This window comes from Lagopus leucura, unplaced genomic scaffold (genome assembly GCF_019238085.1).
Source record: "Lagopus leucura isolate 7727_CA_CO unplaced genomic scaffold, USGS_WTPT01 145-9_obj-0_obj, whole genome shotgun sequence".
NCBI classification, from domain to species: domain Eukaryota; kingdom Metazoa; phylum Chordata; class Aves; order Galliformes; family Phasianidae; genus Lagopus; species Lagopus leucura.
In genome coordinates, this window is record NW_024963611.1 from 34408 (window position 1) to 61744 (window position 27337).

General features: G+C 59.2%; 3 protein-coding genes and 1 long non-coding RNA gene across 7 annotated transcripts in view; 2 read left to right on the forward strand and 2 right to left on the reverse strand.

The window, feature by feature from the left end:
• The window catches only part of LOC122191246 (nuclear receptor ROR-beta-like), an 11814-nt gene extending 5454 nt beyond the window's left edge, over window positions 1-6360 (reverse strand). Inside the window, exons 1-3 of one of the 2 annotated variants that reach the window (XM_042891482.1) lie at window positions 6283-6360; window positions 918-1003; window positions 700-841 (exon numbers count right to left, since the gene is read on the reverse strand). In XM_042891482.1, coding sequence (XP_042747416.1) covers window positions 700-841; window positions 918-1003; window positions 6283-6289 — 235 coding nt within the window. In that variant the 5' untranslated portion in view covers window positions 6290-6360. Of the gene's footprint in view, window positions 1-677; window positions 842-917; window positions 1004-6282 lie in introns of those variants that run through there. The other variant, XM_042891483.1, reaches the window with a different exon arrangement.
• Window positions 6361-16880: 10520 nt separating this feature from the next.
• Window positions 16881-17943, reverse strand: LOC122191248. Of its 2 annotated transcripts, none has more exons than XR_006182332.1 (2): window positions 17722-17943; window positions 16881-17464 (listed from the first exon to the last, which is right to left on the reverse strand). It is a non-coding gene; the product is annotated as an uncharacterized LOC122191248 (long non-coding RNA). The 2 variants fall into 2 exon arrangements; XR_006182331.1 differs by having other exon boundaries at window positions 17718-17737.
• Window positions 17944-18401: 458 nt separating this feature from the next.
• On the forward strand, window positions 18402-26407 carry LOC122191244 (AN1-type zinc finger protein 5-like). 2 transcript variants are annotated; one of them, XM_042891480.1, is made up of 6 exons: window positions 18402-18663; window positions 21752-21925; window positions 22416-22506; window positions 23202-23320; window positions 24145-24255; window positions 25645-26407. In XM_042891480.1, the coding sequence occupies exons 2-6, from the start codon at window positions 21775-21777 to the stop codon at window positions 25791-25793; spliced, it is 621 nt and encodes a 206-aa protein (XP_042747414.1). In that variant the 5' UTR covers window positions 18402-18663; window positions 21752-21774; the 3' UTR covers window positions 25794-26407. The 2 variants fall into 2 exon arrangements, with proteins under 2 accessions (XP_042747414.1, XP_042747413.1); XM_042891479.1 differs by having other exon boundaries at window positions 18403-18663; window positions 22413-22506.
• Window positions 26408-27219: 812 nt separating this feature from the next.
• Window positions 27220-27337, forward strand: part of ABHD17A (abhydrolase domain containing 17A, depalmitoylase) — a 6414-nt gene continuing 6296 nt past the window's right edge. The window contains exon 1 of the mRNA XM_042891481.1: window positions 27220-27322. The gene's annotated coding sequence lies outside the window, so the exon portion shown is untranslated. The remainder of the gene's footprint in view (window positions 27323-27337) is intronic.

Sequence of the window (27337 nt, forward strand, 5' to 3'; positions counted from 1 at the left end):
TTGGCCATTGATGGGGTTCTGTGCCCTCTATTGGCCATTGATGGGGTCCTGTGCCCTCTATTGGCCATTGATGGGGTCCTGTGCCCTCTATTGGCCATTGATGAGGTTCTATGCCCTCTATTGGCCCACTGATGGGGTTCTGTGCCCTCTATTGGCCCACTGATGGGGTTCTGTGCCCTCTATTGGCTGTTGATGGGGTTCTGTGCCCTCTATTGGCCCACTGATGGGGTTCTGTGCCCTCTATTGGCCATTGATGGGGTTCTGTGCCCTCTATTGGCCATTGATGGGGTTCTGTGCCCTCTATTGGCCCACTGATGGGGTTCTGTGCCCTCTATTGGCCCACTGATGGGGTTCTGTGCCCTCTATTGGCCGTTGATGGGGTTCTGTGCCCTCTATTGGCCCACTGATGGGGATCTGTGCCCTCTATTGGCCATTGATGGGGTTCTGTGCCCTCTATTGGCCCACTGATGGGGTTCTGTGCCCTCTATTGGCCATCGATACAGGTCTGTGATGGGGTTCTCTGCCCTCTATCAGCCCATGCACCATTGGAGCACCTCCTTCCTCAACCCAACCCAAACAGAATCCATTGAAATTTTCCCCATTAAAAAAAGAAAAAAAACAAAACAAAACAACAAAACCCAGCCCAAACCCACATATTTCTCCCCATTTCAAGGTACCCCACGCTCTGGGGCAGCTCACCATCACGGGACATGCCCAGTGCCAAGCATTTCTGCAGGCGGCAGTGCTGGCAGCGGTTGCGGTTGGTGCGGTCGATCAGGCAGTTCCTCTGCCGTGAGCAGGAATAGCTGGCATTGTTCTGCTGGCTCCGCCGGAAAAAACCCTACAAGGGATGGCAGTGGGGTTGGGAAGGGGCCCCGTGGGATGGCAGCACCCAGGCGGCCCCGCGCTGCGCTCACCTTGCAGCCTTCGCAGGTGATGACGCCGTAGTGGATCCCCGAGGATTTGTCCCCGCAGATCTTGCAGGGGATCACCTCGATTTGGGCTGTGGCAAAAGGGGAAAAATGCAGCGTGAGGGAAACGAGGAGACCGCCTGAACCCGGCAACGGATGGGGAAACTGAGGCACGGCCGTGCTGCCCAACAGCTGCACTGCCCACAGCTCAGCCCTCGCTGCCTCATCTATGGGAGCGCTATGCCAGGACCCCAAAAGGCCGCTGTGGGGCACAGGAATTGAGCAGAAAAACCCTTGCAAGATGTTTTTAGCATGGCGCATCCACGCACCCGCCCCCCACCGTGCAGTTTTGGGATGGTGCCCCTCATTTTTCGCTTGCTTATGGGGCTGGGAGCACTGCGGACCCCATGCACGGGGTGAGCCCTCATCCCTGCCCCCACCCCACGGCCGGTGCCCCCCACCCGCCCCCCCCCCAGCCCCAATATAGCAATGCTCAGCTCAAGGTCCCCCAGCAAATCCGCTTCCCTCCCGCTTCTGCTTCGCTGGCACTGAGCTGCTAATAGGCTTCGTCCTCGTGTTCCAGCTGCCCCAGATCCGGCCCACTGCTGTCCCCCCCACCCCCCATAGCACTGGTACGTGCCTCCCAGCATCGCTGCACTGCTAATCCCCCCCTTCCCCCCAGGGGTTCTGTGCAGCCGCCGCCGCGCCAAAATAAACCCTGCGGCCAGATTATGGGCACTGAAAATCCCCACGGTCTGTGCAAATCCCCGGTGTGGGTAAAGTCCCTGCTGCCTTCCCCTGCCCTCCCAGGCATCATCCCAGGGGTCCTATGCAAGGTTTGGGATGGGGTTCTGTACCCTCTATTGGCCCATCGCAAACCCAACTCAGTGGGCACAGAAGCCCATCCTGAACTGCCATCTAAGGGCCAAGAAACAGCAGCTGGGGGATCAAGGTGGGGTGCTGTGCCCTCCGTTGGCCCATTGATGGGTTCTGAGCCCTTTATCAGCCCACTGTTGGGGTTCTCTGCCCCCTTTTGACCCACTGTTGGGGTTCTGAGCCCTCCGTTGGCCCACTGATGGGGTTCTGTGCAATCCACTGGCCCACTGATGGGGGTTCAGGATGGGCTTCTGTGCCCCTTATCAGCCCGTCACAAATCCATCTCAATGGACACAACCCCATTCTGAAACCCCAGCAATGGGCCAAGAAGCAGCGGTTGGGGGATCAAGATGGGGTGCTGTGCCCTCTATTGGCCCACATATGGGTTTCTGAGCCTTCTATTGGCCCAGTGTTGGGTTCTGTGCCCCCTGTTGGCCCATATACTAGGCTCTGTGCCCTCTGTTGACCCTCTGATGAGGTTCTGTGCACTCCACTGGCCCACTGATGGAGGTTCAGGATGGGGTTATGTGCCCTCTGTTGGCCCATCACAAAGCCAACTCAGTGGGCACTGAACCCCCATCACCAGGCCAAGAAACAGTGGCTGGGGGATCAGCAGATCCTTCTATTGACTCACTGATTGGGTTCTGTGCTCTCTACTGACCCACTGATGGGGGTTTGGGATGGAGCTCTGTGCCCCCTACTGGCCCACCGAGTTGGGTTTATGATGGGCCGATAGAGGGCACAGAGCCCCGTCCCGAACCGCCATCAGTGGGCCAACAAGCAGCAGCTGGGGATTGAGATGGAGCGTTGTGCCCTGCACTGACCCACTGATGTGGCTTTGGGGTGGGGTCCTGTGCCCCCTGTTGCCCCACGGATGGGGTTTCAAGCCCTCCATCCACCACCCTTCAGTCCCCATTGCAGCCACACAGCATCACCCACTTCAGCCGACACGCCGTGATGGCAGCTGCCGCTCAGCCATTCCGAGACAACCCCAAATCCCCCTCCTGCTGCAGGATGCGCCCCAAACCCACACAAAACACAGGGACCCCATCCCACCCCATCGGCGTCACTGGGGGGGATGGAGGCGGTGCCACCCCCGGCAGGAAACGGGCTTTGTTATGCAAGGTTAATTGCAGCCGCCGGGTGATGCATCCTCCGCCCGCAGCCGATACCCAGCCTGGTGATTGCAGCACCGGGGAAGCTCGCTCCAATCCCTACCAAATCCTGACCCCGAGAGCTGAGAAATGCCCCCTCCTCACAACCCAGCACCTTTTGGGGGGGGTCCGTAGGGGCTGAGATGCTCCGAAGCCCAGCAGCGCCTCCTGACCCCACATCTCCCAACCTGCCCCACAGGAGAAACCAAAGCGATCGATCGGGAGCCACTCCGAGCTCTTAATTGGGAATGCTGCTAATTACAGTGCCAGCACCTGACCCGTAGCTGAGACGTCAGCCCCAAATAACTGACGTGGGGGTGCAGCCGTAACCGCGGCGTGGTGGCAATTAAGTGTCAGAACAGCTTTTAATTGCTGCTCTGTTTGTAACCCTGTCTGAATCACCGCTGCCCGCCTCCCTCGTGCCTCAGTTTCCCCATTAGGGCAGTGCCAGTCCCAGCACCGTATGAGCACCGGATCGGTGCGGAAAAGGCTTTTTGTAGTGGGGGAAGAAACAAACTCTTCACCTCCCCAGGAAGCAAAACTGTGCTAAAGAAGAGGCAAAAAAGAAAAATGAAGGAGGAAGAAAAAGAAAAACAGGGTTAAAACGAGCGATCCCCATCCCGCAATTAAATTGTCCCGGCGCAATGTTTGCTCTCCTCCCACTGTAAATATTCATTGCCCAATTCCGGGCCCGCTGCCACTGCTGCCCATTATGTAAGGGCACCGGCCGGCTCGGCTGCGTGGTGGCAATCGGCCCCACGTCCGTCTGTCCGTCCGCCGAGCCCACGCCGTCCTCCTGTCCCACTGACACACTTTCTGTTCTGCACTCTTGTGTAACGCCGCGGCCGCTGCCCCCTCTGTGTGGTGGGCTCTGCTGTGTCCCCACGGTGCTGCCAGCATTCACTACGGGGACTTTGGGGACCCCCGATGTGTGGCCACAGTGGGTCTGTGCGCCCTGCCGCGGCACGGGGACCCCCGTCACAGAGACCCCCACCCCTTGTCTGTATTTCCCCGCTGTGGGCTCAGGAGGGGCACATGGGGATGTGGGGACCCCCGGAGCAACGCATCCCCCCCATCCCCATTGCGTCCCCACTGCTGCCCCCGGGCCAGGAGAGCTGAGCTCCCTCCCTAATTACCCATGATTGCATTTCGGGATGGCAGCCTCCGGCGAGAGCGGAGGGAAAAATAAATAAAAGGCACTTATTGCTGGCACAAACAGAGCACGAGGCTGCAACCCCCCCAAAAAAAACCAACCAACCCTATAAATGCGTGCTGTGGGTAACCCAGCATGGGACTGGGAGCTGTGCAAAGTGCGGGGTCGCCGGCACAGGCAGATCCACTCCATCGGGGTGTTACATAAAGCGGGGTTGGGGGTGATGCTGCGGGGTCCTGAGGGATGCTATGAGGTTTCCTGGGAGGTGATGGGGTCCCGCATGGGGCCAGGTTGCATTTTGGGGTGTGCACAGTGCTGTGGTGGCAGTCGGTTTGGTGCTGAGTGCCCGGCCCTGCAGTGCAGCACTTTGCACTTTGGAGCTGCGGGCAGCGGCACGTGAGGGCACAGGGTGGGGGTAATGGGGCTGGGGTGAAAATAACGGGGCTGGGGAGGGGGGCAATGGAGGTGGGGAATGGGGAAATGGGGCTGGGGAGGGCAGAAGGGGGTAATGGGTCAGAGGTGGAAGTAATGAGGCAGGGGAGAAAGGGGGCAATGGGGCAGGGGAAGGCCCCCTGCAGCCCCACAGCCAAGCGGGGGGGTTTAATGCTGTAGGGTTAAATAAAGGCACTCTCAATAAACAGGGTGAGATTTACATCCCAGCAGCTCTCAGAGCAGCCCACTGCAGCGATGCTGTGGCGTCACCCCGCTGCCTCACAGACCCTTCCTGCTGTACCAGGCTCCCCCCACCCCCAGCCCGCTGAGGGGCTCCAGGGACCCCCATCCCCTCCACTGCTCCGTTTGCTGCACTGTTTCAATGGGGTCCTGGGGATGAAACCACGCGTGCTGCACGACCCCACTGCACAAATGAAGACCGCGGTGCTGCTCACCCCATCCCCAAAGGATCCCAGCCCTGCAGGACGCTGCCCAGCCACCATCCCCCTCCAGACAGCATCACCCCAACCCCATCGCACCCCACTGGACGCCACCATCCTTCGCCTATACTTTGTTTTTGGCTGAGAGCAGGGCTGTCACCCCGATCCCATCACACCCATTGGGTACCGCTGCCTTTCACCCACCCCGTGTTTTCAGGTGACATCGGGCACCGTCAGCCCATCACACCAGACCCCGTTGGGTCCCACCGTCCCTCACCCCCACCACCTTTTCAGGTGACGATGGGCTCCCTCACCCCCAACCCCACGGCACCGGGCCCCATCGGGTGCCGCCGTCCTTTGCCCATGCGGGCACGCACTGCCGGGCGGGCAGGGAGGCTCCTCCTCCGCCCTCACTGATTTCCCAATGACAGATCTGGGTCACTGGGACAACTCGGAGAGGCGGCCGAGCCCCGCACGCTCCCAGCCACGCCGTTTGCAAAAACAAGAGCTGAAAACCCTATAGGATTATACGAGGGGAAAGATCCGGCGAGGGAAGAGTGGAGGAGCTGTCGGGAACGGGGTAGAACGGCGATTTCGGGGGGAGGAAACGGAGATTGAGTCCATCGGTACGAATCCGAGGGGATCCCGATGGGGAAAAAAACTCTCAGTGGGGAGAATGGGGGGAGCGGGGTTGGCGTTTAATGAGGGCTTTTTAATGGGGGGGGGGGGGGAGGACGGGCGAAAGGAATAAAACGCAATGAAAGAAAGGAAAAAGTTGAACCCCGCTGTTAATGACCCCCGCGCCGGCGCTGCGGTTAATGAGGCGGGAGCGCTAATGAAGGTGAGGTCGCGGGGGATCGCCCGTCCCGTTACGCAGAAGGGAAAGGAGCGCAGGAACGGGGCCGCTCATAGGAGCGGTTCCACGGGGACAAATCAGTGCGCGAGGAAACCGCGGAGACCCCCGATCCCGGCCCGGTATCTGCGCCTTACGGCCGCCCCGATGCCATCGCCGACCCCCGGCTGTTCCCGTGGCCGCCTGGCAGCGGAGCGGCATATTGCCGGCAGATTAACGGGCTTTGCTGCGGGGAGAGCTTAAGGGCAGCTCAGTGCCGCCGTCGGGCAAAACAAGCACGAACCGAACTGCGGAGCGGTGCCGTCCCCACATCCGCACATCCATCCCCGCATCCATCCCCGCATCCCCCCGCCCCGCACCCCGTTCGTTCCCCCGCTCCCCGATGCTCCAACACCGCCTTCCCCCGACGTGTTCCTCCCTGGGACCCCCGGTTCTCCTGTTTACCCCCCTTCCCCGTTCTCACCTCGCATCGTTCCGGCGGCGCTCAGTGCGGTGCCGGGCGGCTCATGTGGCACCGGGCGGCACCGGGCGGCTCCGCACCTCCACCCGCCCCTCCGCACCGCTGACCCACTTCTGCCCGAACATGCGGCCGTTCACATGACGAACCCGCGCGGCTCCGCCCCGACAAATCGGTTTCGCCCCAAGCTCCGCCCGTCTCCCTTCCTCCTCCTCCTCCTCCTCCTCCTCCTCTCCCTCCCGCCGTGCGCTGCTCGGAGCCGCGCGTCGGGCGCTGCATGTTGGGCACTGCATGTTTGGAGCTGCACACTGAGCGCTGCACATTGGGGGCTGCACACTGGGAGCCGCACGCTGAGCACTGCACGTCAGGCACTGAGCTCTGCTGCCCATAGGAGGGCCGTCCCATCGCGACTCGCCCAGGCACGGGGACAGGAGCGTGTCCTGCTGAGTCACAGCACCTTCACCCCATTCCCTGCGCGGCCCCATTCAACACAGGGATGCATCTCCAGGCAGCTGGCAGAGCCTCAGCCCCGAAAGGGAATGGCTGAACCATAGCCCCACATGGGGACAGCAATGAGCACAGGAAAGGGAGAACCCTGATCCCAAACAGGGACAATGACAGGGTCAGAAACAGGGGGAACCCTGGCCCCAAATGGGGACATTGATGGGGACACGGAGATGGTGGTACCTGGAACCCGAATGGCGACAGTGTTGGGGACAGGGCTGGGCCTCCCCACAGCTGCCTCAGTTTCCCCCTGCTGGGCAGTGGCCAGCTCTCCCCCAGGCTGAGCACACAGCACAGGGACGAAGCTGCCCACCCCATAGCATCCCATGCCCCCACCCCACACCTCTCCCTTTGCATAAGGTGCTGTGGGGCGCTGACTCACACAGGGAACGTGCCCAGCACCGTCAGGATGTGGCCCACTCCAAAACTGAGCCGTGGGGAGATGAAGGGGCACAGCAGTGCCCACGGGGTCGGCATTGCAGCAGGGCTGGGTCAGCTCGGTGTGGGTCTTCATGTGGGGCTGAGCCCCAGGGCCGTGGTGAGGGCTGTGGGTGCAGGGGGGGGATGTCAGCTCTGCTCTCATGGGTGCGGCACAAGGAGAGCAAACAGGGATTAGGGATTTGGGTGGTGTCATCCCGAATTCCTGCATGCCAGGGGGAGGTTTGGGGCAGAGCCCAGAGGAGGAGACACCACTTTGGGTGCTGCTGTCATCATACCCGTGTGCGCCTGCTGCTCCATAGGGGGGTCCAGCACTGCCCTCCCCAGGGCATGGGGAAGGGGGGAAAGAGGTGCTGGGGAGCTTTGGTGCCCTTCAGCACTGCAGTGCTGGGGCAAAGGGAGGGGACAGCTGCTCCCATTGGGAACAAAGTGAGCTGTGAGCCCAGGTGAGGTTTGGCCAAGGCCAGGAGTTGGTCATCGGGTTGTTTAAAGTCTGCCAAATCCAGAGGGCATCTGCAGGGTCCTGGGGTGAAATGGGTAACGTGGGTCCCACCCTGCACCAGGGGAGCAGCATCCCTCAGCCTGGCCGGGATGGACACAGCACAACCAGGGGGGACACGGCACATCAGATGGGTCATGGCACATCCAGGAGGGGCACAGCACAGCCTCTGCCCCCAGCAGTGCCCACTCCAACTCGGATCCCAGGGCTGAAGGTGCTGCGTGGCTGCAGCATTGCTCACTGCAGGCGTGGTGTGCAACCCCGTAGTTTTGGGTTGCGCCAGGCAGGGGCAGATTTTCGCTCTCGCTCCACCAACAGCTGTCGCACCAGCAGGGCAGCCACGTGCTGCAGGCATTGCTCTGAGCCTCAGTTTCCCCACCTGAGACAGAGCTGACGATGGTGACCTTGTTAGGGCAGCACCCTAATGAGGGTGATCTTGTGGGGCGGCTCGGTGCCAGCACAGAGGGATGCTCCCTGGGTGCGATGTGAGCGGGGTGCGCTGGAAGCGGAGCGCTGGGGCTGCCTGTCACCCCGTGTCCCATCCGTGTGCCCAACCAGGCGGGAGGAGGAAGAATGGAAGCGGAGCAATGAGAGCAGCGAAGGCACCGCCATCACTGCAATCACATCAGGCAGCAGCAATGGAGCGGCGCGAGGTGCCACCGCTGTCACCCGGTACGGGGGAGGGACACAGGGATGGGGCGGTGGGGGAGAGCCGGGGGGTGGGAGGTATGGGGATGTGGCACTCTGCAGCTGGGAGGGCGCAGCAGTGCTGTGTGCGTGATGCTGGGGGTGGTTGGTGTCACCTGCAGCTCGTGGTACCGTGCCACGTCACCTCTGCACACGGCAGGTCCCCAGCTCACTGCCACCATCCCAGAACTCGAGCATCTCCACTTGGGACCGGAGCTCCCGCATCCCTGTCCCCATTGCTGTCCCCATTTGGGGTTGGGGCTGCGTTGGGGCCAGCGTGGCCAGCTGTAACCAGACCCCCGGGCAGCCCTGACCTGCTCACGTAACGCCCTCTGCTTATGCAATGCCTCACAGCACTGCTAGAAGGGACATCCAACACCGCCGCAATTACCCAGCCCTTCATCAGCCGCAACCAGGCTAATTAGATCGAGAACCACTGGTGGGCTGGGGAAGGAGCGGCCAGCCCCCCGTGCACCCTATGGGCAGCCCCATGCAATTAACACCCACCGAACCCTCATTAGAGGCCCGTGCCCCCCCACGGCGGTGCTGTGCCCCCAAGCATCCCCACATTGGAGGCAGCACGGTGCCACCACCCCTCGTCCCCATGCCTGCAGCGCGGCGATGCCCGAAGTAGGTCAGTGGGCCGAGGTGCTGCTTTGTTTTCACCCAGCTCTGGCTCCCGGCAGCCCTCACCACTGATGTTATCTCCTCCGTTCCTCCGCTTGCAGCTGCCCCGTGTGACGTCTCCCCAGGCCTGGGCAGCGATGCTGAGATGTGAGATGAGGCCGCAGAGCCCCGACGCGGCTCGTGGCACGAGTGACGCATGGCCTCGCTGCAGAGCCCCGGTGCAACTCGTGGCACGAGTGATGCTGAGCCTTCCCGCAACGCAGCTCAGAGCCCCGGCACAGCTCACGACAGCAGGAGGGGTTTGGGGATGGTGTGAGCACGGTTGGAGGGGTTTGGGGCCCATTTTAGGGTTTGACGCCAGGAAGGGAGCAGCGTCACCCTTGGTTCAGGTCGATGGAGGTGGGCTGCAGACCCACTGCGGAGCCCTGACCCACCTGGTGACACGAGGGGTGCAACGCAGAGCCCCAGCTCAGCTCATCACACGTGGGACACCCCCGCACTGCCTCTGCCCCCCCACCTCCCCCCCCCCCCCACACACACAGCTTTGGGGTTTGGGCCCCTCCTCCCCACACCGCCCCAATCATCTGCAGTGCCGTAATGAGGAGATAAACAGGAATCATGGAATCAGAGGCCCCGATCTCCCGCCCCAATCCCCCCAGGACAGATGAAAGCAGAGCGGGGCGATGCGCGGGGGCTTTTTTCCCACTTCTTTCTGCTGAATCCCACATTTTTCCTCCCCCTCTCCTCCCCCCATCCCTCCCGCTCATGCTGTTAATGAGGTTTCGCTGCAGAAGTCTCCATCTCGGCCTTGAATTAATCTCCAGATGCCTTCAAAGGGGTTCTGTTCCCATTCTCTTCCTTCCCCCTCTCCCCATATCCATCGCTTTGAGCTGCTGAGCTGCAGCCCAACCCCTCCATCCCATCCATGCCGTGGTCCCTCCCCATGGGGACAACTGTGGGGACAAGCGTGGATGAGCCCCAGCCCCAGTGAACCCAATCCCAAATGGGGACAGCGATGGGGAAAGGGATGGCAGAACCCGGGTCCCATATAGGGACAGTGATGGGGACAGGGATGAGGGAACCGTAATCCCAAATGGGGACATTGATGGGGACGCAGGGATGGAGGATCCCCAGTCCCAAATGGGGACAATGATGGGGACAGGAATGGTGGAACTTGGACTTCAAATGGGGATGGTGACAGAGACAGGGATGGAGACCAGGATGAGGAACTCTCATCCCAAATGGGGACAGCAAAGAGGATGGCACAACCCAGGTCTCAAATGGGAACAGTGATGGGGACAGGGATGGGAGGAAACCCTGCTCCCAAATGGTCCCCAAATGGGGACAGCAAAGGGGTCCAGGATGGCACAACTCAGGTCTCAAACAGGGACAGTGACGAGGGCAGGGATGGGGACACAGGGATGGCAGAACCCCAGTCCGAAATGTGGATGGTGATGTGGACAGGGATAGTGGAACCTGGGTCCCAAGTGGGGACAGTGATGGGGAAAGGGATGGAGGAACTTGGATCCCAAATGGGGATGGTGATGGAGACAGAGAGGATGGAACCCGGGTCCAAATATGGGGAGAGTCATGGGGACAAGGAAGGGGGAATTCTGCTCCTAAATGGGGATAGCAGAGGGGACAGGGATAATGAAATCATGGTCTTGAATGGGAACAGTGATGGGGACACAGAGATGGGGGAATCCTGATCCGAAATGGAGACAACAGTGGGGACAGGGATGGCAGAGCTTGGACCTCAATTAGGGACAGAGGTGGGGATAGGGAAAGTGGGACCCGAATCCCAAATGGGAACAGCAATGGGGACACAGGGTTGGGGAACTCCGGTCCCAAATGGGGACAGTGATGGGGACAGGGATGGTGGAACTGCAGTCCTAAGTGGAGATGGCAGTGGGGATGGTGATGGGGACAGGGATGATGCAACTTGGAGCCCAAAAGGAGGCGGTGATGGGGACAGCAGTGGGGCAGCCCCGTGTGGGTGAGCTGCCATTGGGGCTGCTGCTATGTTGGTCCCATGGCAGAGCCGATCGGGGGTTTAACGCCGTTAATCCCAACAATCCCTTAATTCCTGGGACCAAAATAGGAAAGATCAGTGGGTCAGTGGGAAAAGCTGGCGGCCAAAGTTAATGCGGAGAGAGGGAGAGGGGAGGAGCAGGGCAGGAAAGTGTGGGGATCCCCTGTCCAAATAGGGGGGATGGGGGGAATGTGGGGGCTCTGCCGTGTGGCCATGGGGGGGATGTAGGGCTGCCGAGCAGCCAGCAGCTCCTATTTGGAGACATTACCCAAACCCAGCCCCGATTTGGGGAGGAAAGGGCCGTTTTTGGCCCTTCAGCACAAACAGCCCCGTCCTCCCCATCCCGCTCGCTGCAGGTTCGACCGGAGGGGAAAGGTCGGTCATTAGCACAGTGCACTGCTGAGCGCCCCTAATTAAGGCTTGGCAGCTCCTTTCCCCCCCCCCCCCCTCCCTTCCCCATAAGCACCTTTTTGGCCGCCGCTCTGGAAAAAGCCACGCGTGTGGATTTAGCCCTTAATAGGGCCGGAGCGCAGGTGAGCCGCCCGCCTCCAGCACCGGCCCACAGCAAACCAGCCCCACTCTGCATCAGGGGCTGGAAATGGGGCGATCCCTGAGCTCCCCCCATCCCACGTCCTCACTTTTCATCCCCATCAGGTCGTGTTTTGGCCCCAGTATCCCTCCGGGAACGGTTTCCCCTAAATCCATCTCCGTTACCGCAAGCAGCTTATGGTGAGAAACCCTTTTCCTCTGCGTTCCCTTAATGCGATGGCGGCTTAGCGGAGCGCAGGGCTTAGCCCCGAAGTGCAAGTGAGGAGAGGAGCATTAAATAATAGGAAGGAACAAAACAAAGGGCTGAGCCCTGTGTGGGGAAGGGGGGGTTGGGATCAATGTGGATGGGGAGCGCTGTGGTGATGCTCAATGGGGATTTGGGTGAGAACCCCCCCCCCCCAGAGGTGGGAGCTTTGGGGGTTGGTGGGTCCTGGAGGCTGGGAGGTCCAAGGGCTGGGAGTGTGCAGTGATGTACGGGACCCCAAAGGGATCAGTGGGGCAGCACACCCCATAACGAGGGGATCAGTGGAACGCCTCATTATGGAGCAGCTCACAGAGGGCTTCCACTGGTCCAGAGGCACCGCAGCATCCCACAGGGAAAACCCACCTCCATCAACCTGAACCAAGGGTGATGCTGCTCCCTTCCTGATGTCACACCCTAAAATGTGCCCCAAACCCCTCCAACCGTGCTCACACCACCCCCAAACCCCTCCAACTACGACAATGTGCCCCAAACACTCTCACATGTGCCCCAAACCCCTCCAACCTCTCTAACACCAGCCCCAAAGCCCTCCAACCGTGCTCCCACGTTCCCCAAACCCTCCAGCTATATTAACATGTGCCCCAAACCCCTCCAGCTACACCAACACATCCCCCAAACCCATTCAGCTTCGCCGGGACGTGCCCTAAACCCTCCAACCACGCTAACAGGGAGGGACGCAGCCCCAGCTATGGGGCAGACTCCATTCCCAGCCCCGCACTGAAGGCTTTGGGGTTCTGGCCCCGCCATCAGCCCAGCTCTTCCCTTCGGTCCGGGCTCGCCTTGGACTCTGCTCCCATTGCGGCGCGTTGCTGGGGAGACCAGCAGGTTTATTTACTGTGAGGGCTGTGATAAGGATGGGAACGGGGTGGTGAACGCACGGTGTCCAATGTGCCTGACCCACTTTCTGGCAGCCCAGCGCTGCGGTTGGATTGCAGCGAGCGGAGAGGAGAGGTGTGGGGAGATGGCCCCATAAGTGCCGGGGGTTTGGGGTTTCCTATGCTGTGAACTTTGTGTTGTCTGGGCTGAGAGGAAGGGAGGAAATGCAGCTCTGTGGGGCCGGTGCTGTGGGGAAGGGTGGGTGCTGCAGGATGGGTGCTGGGAAAGGATCTGGGGATGGGTGCTGCAGATGGGTGCTGCAGAGGGATGGGTGCTGCTGGAGGATGCTGGAAGAGTATGGGAGCTGCACAAGGTTCAGTCATGCAGTTTGGTGATGCAGAAGGGTGCTGGAGAAGTATGGGTGCTGTGCAAGGATGGGTTGTGCAGAGGGGATGGGTGCTGCAGAAAGGTAATGCTGCAGAAGGACAGATGATGCACAAGGGGGGGGTGCTGCAGGAGGACGGATGCCGCAGAAGGATGGGGAGCAGCACCAACCAAACCCAGAAGCGAGATGGGGAACAAAAGCCCTCCCCATCCCCACACCATGCAGCCGGGGGGGGGGACACAGGAGGAGCGGCAGAGTCCCCATCACGGCTCGTCCCCCCCCGGCGCTGGCACAGTGGCCCAGATCTGCCATTCCGCATGGCTTCCCCAGCCTCTCCCAGCACGCTGGGCGCCCGCTCTGCTCCTCGCCCCCCGCCCGCTAATCCGACACGACTCTTCCATTAGAGCTGAGACGCCAGCAAAGAGCTTTTTGGTGTAGGAATTAACTCCTTCTCCCAGCCCGTCCCCCAGCTCTGCCCTTGCGGGTGCGTCTCCACCCTCCTCCTCTTCCTCCTCCTCTTCTTTCTCCCCCAGGGCTGTGGGATGAAGGCACCGGGGCACCACTGAACCCTAAACACGGGGGACAGCCGTCCCAAAGGAATGCTCCTAGAGAGCCAAAGTGACCCTAAATGGGCGGCAAAGGGGGGATTGGGGCGAGCATCTGATCCGAGGTGCTGAGCAGGGATCAATCAATGGTGGATGTGCCCACAGTGTCACCAGTGTCACAGCTCGGAGCTGTCAGCTTATCACATTTGATGTGACATTGGCTGGGGGGGACGGTGGTGGCAGTGCTGCAGCTGGGGCTGCAGTCTGTGGGGTGGGTGCTCGGTCCCTTTCCATCCCTCATGTAACGCTTTGGGGGGGTGACACCATTCTTGGTGGCCCCAGCATCCTCCCAAAAGCAAAGCACAGCACTGGATGCGGCTCCTGCCCTGCGCTGCGGGCTCAGGCTCTGTCCCCACACAGGTTCTGGGTCTGCTCCACACCCCAGCCAAGGCTGGGTGCCCTCGTTGTCCCCAGCACTGCGAGCTCTGGGGACCTGCAGCCACCTGAGCAGGCTGGAAGCACCTCATGGGTGACGCAGGCACACGAAGGAGATGGGGATCTGAGCTGGATGCCACCCTGCGGTCACCTCCTGGCACCAAATGTCCCCAGGTGAGGGGCATCCTTGTGGAATCCTTGTGGAATCCTCTTGGCCCTGAGTGGCTCCCATCACCCGCAGGAGGTGACAACTTCCAGCCTTGCCTTGGCCGAGGAGCAGGGACGGCTCTGACCCACGCAGGGGCTGAGGTTGGGGTGTCCCTGGCACAGGAGCTCCCCCGGCATCCCAACACGTGGCCACCCATGAAATATTCAGGGCCGTTTGGTGAGATTTCCGTGTCGGCATCGAAAGTGCCATGAATATTTCAGGCTACATTAAAGTTTTATGGCCGCCGTGCTTCGGCGCAGCCCCACGGACTGCAGGAAGCCCCAACTCCAGGCTGCTTCAGCTTCAGTGAACCATTTCCCTCTGTTTTACCCCCAGAATGGCACTGATGCACCGTGGGCTCCCTATTACCTGTCCACAAGGAGCAACGGTGGTCGCAAGAAGTGGCTCACAGCCCCCCAGCTCCTTCCAGAGGGTCTCATCCTCCACACCACGAGTTTTCCAGGTCAGCCCCCACCAGAAGGCACCGCTCCTCCAGCTCTCCCGTGTTTATATAACGATGACATCTCCTGCAGACCGGGGAAGAGAATGGGCCGGGGAAAATAATGAGGATAATTGGAGTCATTTGGGAAGAGGCCGTTCGCGAGGTGCCCCGCGTCTCCCACCTTTTACATGTTGTCTCTAATCGCCCGCAATCTCAGCTGCCCATTGCCGGAGCCCCGTTGCTGTGGCGACCGATGAATAGCCCCCAAAAAGTGCCATCCTTCCATCACAACAACAACAACAAAAATATATCGTTCTGTTCAGGAAATTAAGCAGTTTGCAACCAAAGAGCAGCTTGTGAAAGGGCTCCTGCGTCCTCTCTTTCCTCCCGGCGCCCCAGGGAGCGCTTTGTGCACGGCGGACGAGGAGGAGGTGGTGGATCACAGAGGGGTTTCTGACCCACGGAACATATGGGGAGGGTTTGGATGCCCTCTCCCCCTTCTTCTCTCCCCCAGATGTGTGTCACTGAGGCGAGAGGGGCCGGCGTGGCTCTGGGTCAATATGTTGGCTGGGGGAGATGGGAGCAGCATAGGAGGCAGAGGGGATGCACAGGGCAGGGGGTTGGGGAAGGTCCCTGCTTTGGGATGCAGCACCCCTGCTCTGCAGGCACACGCTGTGTGCATTCTCCTCAGCAGTGTATGCTGCTGCACCGGTCCTCTGCAGGCGTTCTGAGGCATGGTTTGGTCCCTGCTTACATTTAGTGCTCCCCAACACTTCCCTCCGGGTGGGATGGGAGCAGAGCTGCGTTCCCCTCACATCCCACAAAGGGTCGGGGAAGCAGAGCCCTGTTTTACTGACAGTCTGAGAGAGCTGCTGGGGTGCAGCACTTGGTGGTGGGAAAGGGGGGGAGAAAAGAGCAAAAGGGCCACGGTGCCACGGCCGCAGCTCCTGGACGGGCAGAACTTTGCCGCTGCCCCCTGGGCTCAGCAGGAGCCAGATGGAAGCACATCTTGCTGCACAGAAAGCGGGCCGTGGAGATTAACTCTGCTGGGAAAACAAGCTCAGCAGGCGCTGCCAAGCAGAGGATGCACACACGGGTTTGTGTGTGTGTGTGTGTGTGTGTGCAGGGGCCACGCATGTGCAGCTGTAAGCACTTGCGTGCATGCTCCTGTATGCACAGTCAAGCTGGAAAGGCTTGGAAATCTGTCCTCGTCCTTTAATTGTGCTGCTTTGATAACAGGGATAATTGGCTAGCAATCAATACTGTTTTGCTCCTGGTTCTCCTGCCCCTGCTCTCTCAGCTCTCCCCTCCCCGCACGCCTTGCTCCCCCAGGTGGAGTGACATTTCTGTGCTGTGTGGCAGGCATTAGATAACCCAGAGATTGGCCTTGGAGGGGGCTGACTGCAGCCCCTCTGCGGGCAGGGATGGGCTCCAGGTGGGAGACGAGGATGCTCCAGCAGCAGCAAGACCACAGTGGTGACCACAGCACGTCTGGGGACAAGGGAGAGTGGGACAGGGAGGGCACAGACCCAGGCTGGGTCGGCATACTGGGGAAATGCCTCACGGCTCTGCTCAAGGTGCCCTCACCACCCCTCTGAGACCCCCAGCTCGCACCCCAGGCTGGAAGCGGGTGATGAGGGAGAGCAGGAAGGGATGGAGATGGAGGGGGTGAGCGGGAGCCTGGTGCCACCTGGTGGCTGCCTCGCTGCGCTCGTGGCCTCCACCAGTCCCCCGTCCCGGCTCTCCCAGTAGCTGGGTGGGCTCGGGCTGCTGCTCTGGGTGTCACCCATCCGTGTCTGTCCCAGCAGGAGGGCGCCTGGTGCTGCTCGACCCAGCTCTTCCAATGGGGATGGAGGCTCCTGCAGGCACCCAGCACAAACTCTTGCTCTCGAAGGGCTGTCCAGGGGTGCTGGATTCACACCTGTGCTGCGATGCAGCGGCCTGAGGACAACGGGACGTGGCTGAAATCCTTGCACACGAGCCAGGGAATGACTTGTTCAGTCCTTCAGCCTGTGCCGTGCCAGCAAATAAGTCAAACAGCACCAAGATCCCTTTGTAGGCTGGAAACGGCCCCATAAGGTGCCTCTGGGAGCTCAGAGCCCCGTGAGCATCCCCAGGGCAAAGCCTGGCTTTGGTATACTGAAGAGATGCAGTAACCCTGAACCAGCACACCAATTAGGGCTAACCCACAAATGTTTTAATAGTTGCTGGGGCAGGGAGAAGGTGGGAAGATGAACATTTGAGCTTAGCGGTGGCTTCTCAAGGGCTTCTGCTGCTTGCCTGCACCCCTGGCCAGGGATTTATCCAGGTCCACCCACAGGAGGCACCCACAAAGTCAGGAACAGGAGAGCACTGTCAGGAAGGAGCTGCACCCTGGGCACAGCCTCACAGACAGACAAACCTTGCAATACCATGTTGTGACAATACCCAAATGTGGTTCAGAGAAGAGCAGCAGGGATGATCTGCAAGCAGCAGCTGGAGACTGCCAGGGCTCTGTGTAGCTCATTAAGGAGCAGCGTGACCGCTGTTATCCAACACAGCAGAGGGAAGAGCTCGCCTGCTCCGGTGCTCTTTCTTCTCACGAGGAAGCAGAACAAGAACTGGGAGCTGGTGTTGGACAAAGTCACAGAACTCGGTGGCAGCCGGTGCTTGTTGCTCCTTGGCCTGCTCCTCACTGTGTGACGGAAGCATTGCAGCGTGTGCTGGTCTTCAGAGCACCCCAACATCCTTTTTCGTCCATACACCAGCAGCTCCTTGACCTGTTTGGGAACAAATAAACTTTGTATTAACCCTGCATCACAGCATAAACGCACAGGGGAACCTGGGGGAACAGCTCTCCCCCCATAGCTCAGCACTGTGTTCTGGCCCTATAGCTGTGACAAGGGCTCAGCATCACCAGCCCTTTCCTGCAGCTGCCACAGACGGGCTGACCCTCACTCCCCTCCCCTACAGCCAATGCCCCAGCCCCTGTAGCAGCAGGGGGAGATCCTTACGGCTGAGGAACCCCAGCACCTACAGCTTATGGGGCTGCCACACTCAGGCCGCAGGAGACGGGGGTCCCGGCCCCATAGCAGGAGGTCCCCGACCCGCTCCCTACAGCCCCAGCTGCGTCACAGCCCCCATCTCCAGGGCAGGGGCGGCTCCATGCCCGTCCCTACAGAGGAACACCAACAGCCAGCGGTGTCCCCAGGCGTCCCCCTGTAGCGGGCCGCCTCCCATAGGGCTCACCCCACGCCCAGACCCTCCGCCCGGGGGTCCCCGGCCTTCCCCTCCCACCCCGTCCCGCCCGGCCGGGCCCTCCCCGGGGGAGGGCGCTCGGGGGCCGCGGTCCCGCCGCCTCGTTCCGCCATGTTTCCCGGCCGCTCGCCCTGCCCGCCGCCCGCCTGAGCCTCCCGGCGGCCGCCCCCGGCCCGGCCAGGCCAGGCCCGGCCCGGCCCGGCGGCCGCCCGCCAGCTCCGGTGAGTGCGGCCTGCTCCGCCCCAACCCGCGGCCTCCGTGTAGGCCTCAAAGCCTCGGCCTCGATTTTTACGGCTCGCCGGGATCGGGCGCCCCGCTGCGGCGTGGGGGGTGGGGGGGGGGAGGAGGAGGAGGAGCGCTCCGGGACGGCCTTGAGCCGCGCTCGGCCCCGGGGCCGGCTGGGCCGAGAGGATCGGGGCGCGCTCCTACCGCCCTGCCCGGCCTCCCCACGGCCAGACCCACACGGCTGGCGGCCCCATAGCGTCCAGGGAAGCCCCGGGCACCGCGGGCTCGGTTTGGGTTGGAGGTGCCGTGGCCGCGATGTGGATTTGCGGTTTTTCTTTCAGGTGGGGTTTCAGCACAGCGTCGGCCTGCCAACCCGCGGGCACCTCGGACGGGGACAGAGAGGCTCGGCGGTGGGGCTGCTGCCTCGGACTGCCCTGAGCGCTCACGGCTCGCTGAGCAGAGCGGCGGACAGAAGGGACAGAAGGCTCCGTTGGTGGTGAGTGGACACAGCGCGGCCGAGGAGCGGTGTTAGCGAGTCTCCCTGCCCGGTGCTGCCTCCGGGCTGATGGAGCAGCCAGAAGGGACGAGGTCAGCTCTCTCCCCTCGGGTGCGGTGTTTCTTGGAGGTGGCAGCTGGCCGTGAGCCAGCGCTGTGTGTCCTTGCAGCCTTGAAGCCAGCTGGATCCTTGGCTGCATCCACAGCAGCGTGGGCAGTGGGTGAGGGAGGGGATCTGCCCTGCGCTGTGAGACCTCACCTGGAGCACTGCGTCCGGATGTGGAGTGCTCTGTACAGGAGAGACACGGACCTGCTGGAGTGAGAGCAGAGGAGTGCTACAGAAAGGTTCTTGGCAACGGAGCAGCTCCCTATGAGCTGAGGACAGGCTGAGAGCTGGGGCTGTGCAGCCTGCAGAAGAGAAGGCTCAGGGGAGAGCTGAGAACGGCCTCTCGGTACCTATAGGGGCTGTAAGAAACAAGGGGATGGACTCGTTAGCAGGGTCTGTGTGATAGGACAAGGGGAAATGGCTTCAAACTAAAAGAGGGGAGTCTTAGACTTGGTGTAAGGAAGTTCTTTACAATATGGGTGATGAAGCACTGGCACAGGCTGCCCAGAGGGGTGGTGGATATCCCATCCTTCAGATACCCAATGTCAGGGCTCTGAGCCCTCAATGCAGCTGTGGGTGTCCCTGCTCCGTGCAGGAAGTGAGACCAAGTGGTCTTTAAAGGTCCCTTCCGACTCAAACCATTCTGTGATTCATCAGGTTTGGCAGCAGGGCTCCGTGCTGCTTGGCACCTGTGAGTGAACTGCAGGCTCAGGGGTAGCTGAACTCATCCAGTAGCAGCAATCCTCCAGTTCTGTCTCTGGGGCCACTCAAAATAGGAAACAATTTCAGAAAGTCAGGCAATAGTTGGCCACCTGGACGCATGGGGATTCTGTCTTTCAGCTTTTGCCCCCAGTCTGGGGGAGCTGGATGTGGTGCAGGCTCCTGTGGCTGCTTGGGCTGAAGGAGAGGTCAGTTCAATGGAGGAACTCCAGGTCTGGTAGCAGGAACACCAACCTGAGCTGTGCAGGGGAAACCCCAAGTGCAGAGCTCTGGTTCCTGTCACCCAGCTGAGGACAAGGAGGAAGAACCCGGAGCTGATTCCCTTCCTTCCCTCAGGAGCACTCCTGGGGGGTTTTATTTCTCATGTTCCCATCGCTTCGTTCCCTTGGCAGAGCAAGTTTTCCAGGAGTGTGAAAGAGAGCAGAGCCAGCTGTGAGGCCGTGCCTGCTGTGCTGGGAAAAGGAGGAATGCTGCTGGTGACTCCCTGGAGCAACACCCGGTGCGGCTTCCGAGCCACAGCCACCTGTGAACATCCCTTTGTTCCCTATCAGAGCCACAGCCACATTGCTCACACAGAGGGACTGGGATGAGGGAGCTGACTTGCTCCACTTCCTGAGGAAACGTGGGTGAAGGGAGGGGGGAAATCCTCACTGCAGAGCTCTTGTTGTGCAGCTGGAAGGGCTCATGCTGCTGCTCTGCTCCTTTTGTCTGCTGTCAGCCCGCGGTGTTGGTGTGCTGGTCAGTGCTGCCCTGGAAGCAGAGCCTTGTCTGCAGAATAGATCAGCTAGGGACGGTGCTGAGTGATTTTGTCTTCTGAATTGGTGTTTTTTTGTTGCCAGGAGTTACTGCTATGGTTGGAAGGGTGCAGTGCAGTGTGGCCGCATAAATGCTGCGCGAGGGTCAGCTCCTGGGTTTGCTGTGTGTGATCCTAAGAGTAAGATGCATTTTGGAAGGAGGCTCCTCCTGGGAAGGTATTTCAGAGCTCCCCTCGCAGCTGGAGAGAAGCCTTACTCTGACTTACAGCCTAAATATAGCAGTCTGGTTCCCCTCATCCTCCAGCACGTGTCAGGGAACACTTAAATATGTCAGAATGGAGAGTTCCCTTGGAATCGCTTGCATCAGCCTCTGAAAACTGAAAAAATTAAAGCTGTCTTGTCATGAAAACAGCCCCGCCGGGTGCAGGTGGTAACTAATTAACCTGAATGCTGGCCGTTTGACCTGCATTTGTTGCTCCAGTGTTTGCAGGAGTCATTAGTCACACTGCGATGGCACTTCTTGTTATGTTTAGAGTGGATAATTCAGGTCTTACGTGAGCCTCTGCTCCAGTGAGTGCAGCAAGCTCTGTGGAGTGAGGTCCTGCTGACCTTCCAGGCTTTGTGGCAGCCAGGTTGTGGATCCTGCTTACAAGCCATGTGTGTCTTTTCTCTCGAGGGACTCGGGTTGCACTGTGCTGTGAGTGCAGGATCCGTTCTGGGGATGCTTTGTGCTCCTTCCTGCAGTCGAGTTCTCTGAGCGTAAATCACAGAATCACCCGGGCTGGAAGGGACCTCAAGGATCATGTAGTTCCAACCCCCCTGCCTGGCAGGGCCACCAAACATCCACATTCAGATCAGGTTGCCCAGGACCCCGTCCAACCTGGCCTTAAACACGTCCAAGGACGGGGCATCCACAACCTCCCTGGGCAGCCCGTTCCAGGGCCTAACCACTCTCCTAGTAAAGAACTTCCCCCTAACATCCAACCTAAATCTTCCCTCCTTCAACTTAAAACCATTTCCCCTCGTCCTGCTGTTATCAGCCCTTTTGAAGAGTTTACTCCCCTCCTGGGTGTAGGTTCCCTTCAGGTATTGATAGGCTGCAATGAGGTCACCCCGCAGCCTTCTCTTCTCCAGGCTGAACAAGCCCAACTCCCTCAGCCTGTCCTCATAGGGGAGGTGCTCCAGCCCCCTGATCATCTTAGTCGCCCTCCTCTGGACCCTTTCCAAAATCTCAATGTCTTTCTTGTACTGAGGGCTCCACACCTGGACACAGTACTCCAGATGGGGCCTCACAAGAGCCGAGTAGAGAGGGACAATCACCTCCCTGTCCCTGCTGGCCACCCCTCTCCTGATGGAGCCCAGGATCCCATTTGCCTTTCGAGCTGCCAGAGCGCACTGCTGGCTCATGTTCAGTCTCTCGTCCATCAGGACCCCCAGGTCCTTCTCTGCCGAGCTGCTCTCAAGGACCACAAAAAAACAGCTGTCTCCTTTTTATTCCCCCTTTGCAGTTTGGCACCTTGGAGGAGAAAGGATGGCTCAGGAGACGAACCAAACCCAGGTGCCTCTGCTGTGCACCACCGGCTGCGGGTTCTATGGCAGCCCACGCACCAACGGGATGTGCTCCGTTTGCTACAAGGAATTCCTGCAGAGGCAGCAGAGCAGTGACCGGATCAGCCCTCCAGGTAGAGGATTTTTGTCCAAGAAATCTGTGTTAAATGAGTGCCTCTGACTGGCTTGGAGCACGGTGCTGCTGTTGGTCAGATTCAATCCCTGCAGGAAATCTTTGTTCCCTGCAAGAGGATCTGTTGTTTTCCTCCCAGTGGCAGCTATTTGGGAAGTGCCTTCCAGTAAACTGTGAAATGCCACTTGCACTTGTGTCTTCCTCAGCGGCACAAACTTGTAGCTGTCATCTGCTCCCTGAGCTGTGTGACTGCTAGAAATCATGTCGGATCCCTCCAAATAAATCACTTCTGGGGAAGACTTTGGACTTGAGTTTGCACAGTTTTCTCTGTGGGGTTGACAAGCAAAAGCAATGAAGTAAAAAGTTTGTTTTGTAATGAACTCAGCCCACCTGTCACTGTGTGGGGAGCAGCCAAGCGTGCAGAAGGGGTGCTTTTTCCATCCTAACATTTCTGAGGCTTCACCAAGGTTGTGCTCTTTGTCTCTCAGCAGCCAGCAGTCCCAGCAGCAGCCCTGTGGCATCAGACTCCATGGCAGGGCAGCGGGCAGAGGAGGATTCCACACCTGAGGATGCGAAAGCCAGGTGAGGGCTTGGTCTGTGGGTGTACCTGCAGCTGTGCTGCAGACCAGCCTTAGGACACAAGGGACGGGCTTTCATCCTTTGCGTGGCCAAGGGGATCTGTAAAACAGGCTGGGTCAGACACAGTTTACTGCGATCCTGGTTTAACTGGAAGATTGAGGTGTCCCTGATGGTAATGAGTGATTGAGAGGCAAGTGCCAGAGGTTGGTAGTGAACTAAAACCCTGTAGGAAACTGGTTCTGTCACAGCTGGTGCATCTGCTCTGTCCATAGCTGTGTTCACTTGCTCCATTTTGACTCAGCTGTAAGAGAAAGCATCTGGTGGTGATCCAGTCTAGAAGCTGCAAGAGCTGCCTTTAGGGATCTCACTTAGAGGAGCACACTGCTTATCTTTCCCATCACTTTACAGCCATGACTCATAACTGTTCCCCTGGTCCTGGACTTGTTTGGATGGGCTGTTGGCTTTGGGATGTAACTGGGTAGGAAAGGAAACTGAGGTCATCACACATTCATTCTGTTGGTGTCTGTAAAGAACTTTGATCCCAGCTCCCAAGGGGTCCAGGCCTGCTGTAGTCCTGAGCTCCATCCGAGAGTAACAGAACTGTTGATGGGCTGAAGATCTCTCCCTTGTAACTGTTCCTCAGAGTGCAGTATTGATGTTTGCTCTTTGCTTTGTTTATCTGTCACACATGCTCACAGTGCTCAGACTCCTGTGACCCACCAGATGACAGCCATGAGCATATCCAGAGAAGAAGGCAGCAGTGAGACAGAAGGGCTCGCCAAGACAGAAGACGCCACCCCAGCATCTTCCTCATCAGGTAGACTGGTTGGTTTGGCTTTTGCACGAGATGAGATGAGATGACACCCATCTAGGAAGTTGGTTTGAGCAGCAAGCACGATGGTGAAAGAGACTTGAAAGAGCCTGCCCTGTTTTCTGTTAGTGGGATGACAGGAGGTTCAGGGCTGGATCCACAAAGCCAGGTTTCAGCACGCTGCAGGTGTGTATCTTCCAGCAGCTGCAGCTCTCCCTCCTGTTGTCTCCAGCTGAGGTGCTGTAGGAAATCAGTGACCTTCAGTCTGGCTTTCAGAGCTCAGTTTTCCTCTCAGTAGATTAGAGACAGCGATGAGTATCTGTGCAGAGCATTCTGAGACCTACATATGAGGAACACTTACATAAGAGTCAACAAAAACAATTACTTGCATTACTTGCAAGGGGTTAATTTTTGATTTTTTTTTTTTTTATTCCAGGCTCAGATGTTTACATCAACTAAGCTGGCTGTCCCTGTGCATTCTTAACCTATGGCAAGCACCAGATAATTCTACTTAGCGTTAACTTTCCTCAGCAGGAGAGAGCCGTACCTTCTGATGCCTTAGCTAAACTTTGGTGTCTTGCTGGTGTTTCTGAGCTGCAGACTGGGGGAATTGACATGGGGAGAAAACATGAAGCTGTGTGAGGTGTGGGTCTCAGTGGAAGCAGGCAAGCCTCAGTTTGGGGTCTGATGTCTGCAGGCTGCTACCTGGGGTTAGGGCAGCGTGCATGCAGAGGTGTTGTCTGGCACAGACCCACAATCGAGCAGCTGGAGGAGTAAAATGATACGTCTCTGAGCTTATCAAAGTAACACAACTCTGGCCTTTGGTTCAGGTGCCCTCCTTGAAACATCACAGAGTGCAGCTGAGGACAAAACTTCTCCGGAGAAACCGAAACAGAAGAAGAATCGCTGCTTCACGTGCCGGAAGAAGATTGGGCTGACTGGTGAGACCCTGACGGGGGGAAGCCTGTGTGCTGCAGCCCCAGCAGTCTGCAGGCAGCTCGCCTCGTGCTGCCCTGCTGCCTGAGCTCAGAGCGTTGCCGTGGCTCAGAGGGCAGGGGGCACCCCTCCAAAAAGTGCTTTGGGTCTGCGAGTCGTGCAGATGGGAAGGGGATTGAGTGCAGCTCTCCGTGCCAGCCCTTGAATTCAGGGTTGCAGAAGTGTGTGGAGCGGTGCCTCTCGGGTTATTTCTGCTCCTTGGCAGAAGCTGTTTGCAGAAATACAGCTGGTGTTCACTGTAGATCCAATTGTGCTCCTACTCGAGGCAGCAGTAAAGCCTTGCTACTGCTGACGTGAAGTGAGTTAGACCCAAACTGAAATCCCACTCCAAGATTCATCCTTTGTTTGTTAGGGCTGCTTGACTTGTGCCATTAGCTTTCTGAAAGCAGGGAGCTCTCAGGCAGTGCTCCTTGTTGAGTCTATAAAGCTTGAGAGCGAGAGGTGCTGTGATGGGAGCAGGGATCACTGGCAGAACCGTGGAAAGGAAATCTGTGAAGCAACGACCTTGGCCAGGGTTGGTTAATATGAAAACATCGTTCCTCCAAATTAACTCTTGGCATCCAGCAATCCGTGGTGCTCTGCAGGTCACGCTGTCCTAGCAGCATGCTCTGCTTTTCTGCCTCCATGGATGCATGCTGCTTTGGCAGGGTCAGCCCCAGGTTTGCTTAGCACTCTGCTGCCTGAGCTGCCTTGGAGATTTTGGGGCACTCCCATAGAATAAGTGCAGGTTTATAAGGTTGGAATCGTGGGCAAGGAAGGGAGCTCTGCACCCAGCCTTCACACCCGAAGGGAGGATTATTTTCCAGTAGGAATCTGCTTGCAGAAAATTCCTGTGAATTCAGAGCATGTAGGATAAAATGGGTTTTCTCAAATAGGTGTGATTCCTCACAGCGTTGTGTTTGTGGTCTTCACAGCCCCTGGTTGCTACGGAGAGGAGTTCATTGCCACTGCAGTGGGGAGCTGAGCTGCTGTCCTGCAGCACATCCCTCCCCTTCTCTGTGCCTCAGTTTCCCAGCGTTGACAGAAACATTTCTGAGCAGTGCTGTCTCTCTGACTCAGTTATGAACTTTTAAGGCCTAAATAACTTGAAAAGTGACGCTGAAGAGGTGAAGGAAGGTTTTGTTTGCTGGCTCGCTGCCCATCAGCCCAGGTGCTGCTGCTGTGCTGCCCCAGCTCCGGCTGCAGCCTGGGTTGGGGATCTGGGTGCAGAGCTCCCTGCTCTGAGCTCTTCCTGCATTAGTGGAGTTCGGTGGTGTGGCAGGAGAGGGCTCTGCTGCCGTCCTGTTGCTGGATGGGGACGACCATGGCTTAGTCTCTGCTCTCCTTCCCTGTAGGCTTCGACTGTCGCTGTGGGAATCTGTTCTGTGCCATTCACCGATACTCAGACATGCACGCCTGCCCCTACGACTACAAGGCAGAAGCTGCTGAGAAGATCCGGAAGGAAAACCCCGTCGTTATAGCTGAGAAGATCCAGAAGCTGTGAACGGGGCTGAGCAGCTCGAACTCCAGCCTGGTAGCCTGGTGCTCCTCCCCGTCCTCCCAGCCTTCCCCCCTCCTCCCAGCCCCGTCAGTGGATATGGGGATCCAGCAGCACACGCAAACCAGCACCCGGACCGGGATATTCCTTGCACCTCCTTGACAGAAGCATGGTGTTCCTCCTCTCCCTACAATCCTTCAGGGCTCAGCAGATCCATTTCTGTCCAGCTTTCACGAGGACACTGGCCCGACTCTGCCTCACCCACTGCAGCACTGAGACCACAGCATTTCTCCTCCCCAGCCAAGCCACCCCTTCGTCCCACGGCTCCAGGTCCTGCAGACTGCCTGGGACTCATGGCTGGAGCTCCTGAGCTGCCTCCAGACTCCCTTCCCTCCACCCCACCCCCTCCTCCTGATGGCTGCAGAGTGGGGAGCCAAGGAGTCCCAGCGACGATCCCGTTCCCCACAAGGTGTTTGGTCTCAGATGCAGCAAAGAGGATTCTGTAGTTTTAATGCTCCCAACCCCACACCCCTTTTCCCTTTGAGAAGCTGTTGTTGAAGCAACTGCATCGTTAAGCTGCAGAGTATGGCACAGTAAAGTTATTTTGTGGCTTGCCGTGACACAGACACACTCCGGCCACAGGTCAGGACCTGGAAACAAATACTGCTCTGGGGTGGGTGGAAAATCACAGGGAGGGTCCTGGGGGGAGGGGGGCAGGGGTGCACACAGAGGTGTTGAGCTCTTTCAAGGAGCATCATGGGAGGGAACAGGGACACGCAGGAGGGGAGCAAACGCTGGGGCTCTGGGGAATGGACAGGCAATGGGGCTTTGCTCCCGTGGAAGATGGGGTCAGCGTTGCTTTGTTCTGGCCATCAGCAGCACCGAAGTCCCAGCTCATCCCAGGGGACAACAGCAGCCACACGGCTGTATTGCAGCGTGGGTCACCCCGAGGTTATGCCTCAGCTTCCCCACCCCCAGCAGCGACGGCTGCACCGCAAAGAAACCCCACGGTGAAAATCGTGCAGAGATTGGGGGGTTGCTGCAGCACAAGGATGGAACCCCAGCGTGAGTTTCCTCGCCCCGGCAGCACGCTGCAGCAAAAGCCGGAGGAAAGCAACCGTGCAAGGCTGGGAAGGTGCCAGCCCTGCGGGGGGGGGAACGCTGCGGGCCGGCTGCTTGCAATGCAATGCAATGTAATGCAGTGCAATGCAATGTAATGCAGTGCAATGTAATGCAATGCAGTGCAATGTAATGCAATGCAGTGCAATGTAATGCAGTGCAGCACAGCCCGCACCGCAGCTGCAGCAGCGCCACGAAAGCGCGCGCGCGGCGTTGTCCCGGCAACGGGGTGGGCGGGGCGTGGGCGTCACTTCCGGGCGCGGCGGCGGTGGGCGGGGCTTGCGGGGGCCGCCATGCAACGCCAGCGCCGCCCCCGCCTCGGCGGCCCGCAGCGGCCGGGAGTCCCGTAGGAGCTCTGAGCGGGGCGAGGCGGGGGGGGCCGGGGTCGGGCCGAGGAGAGCATCTGGCATGTGCAGGTATTTGGGGGGGGA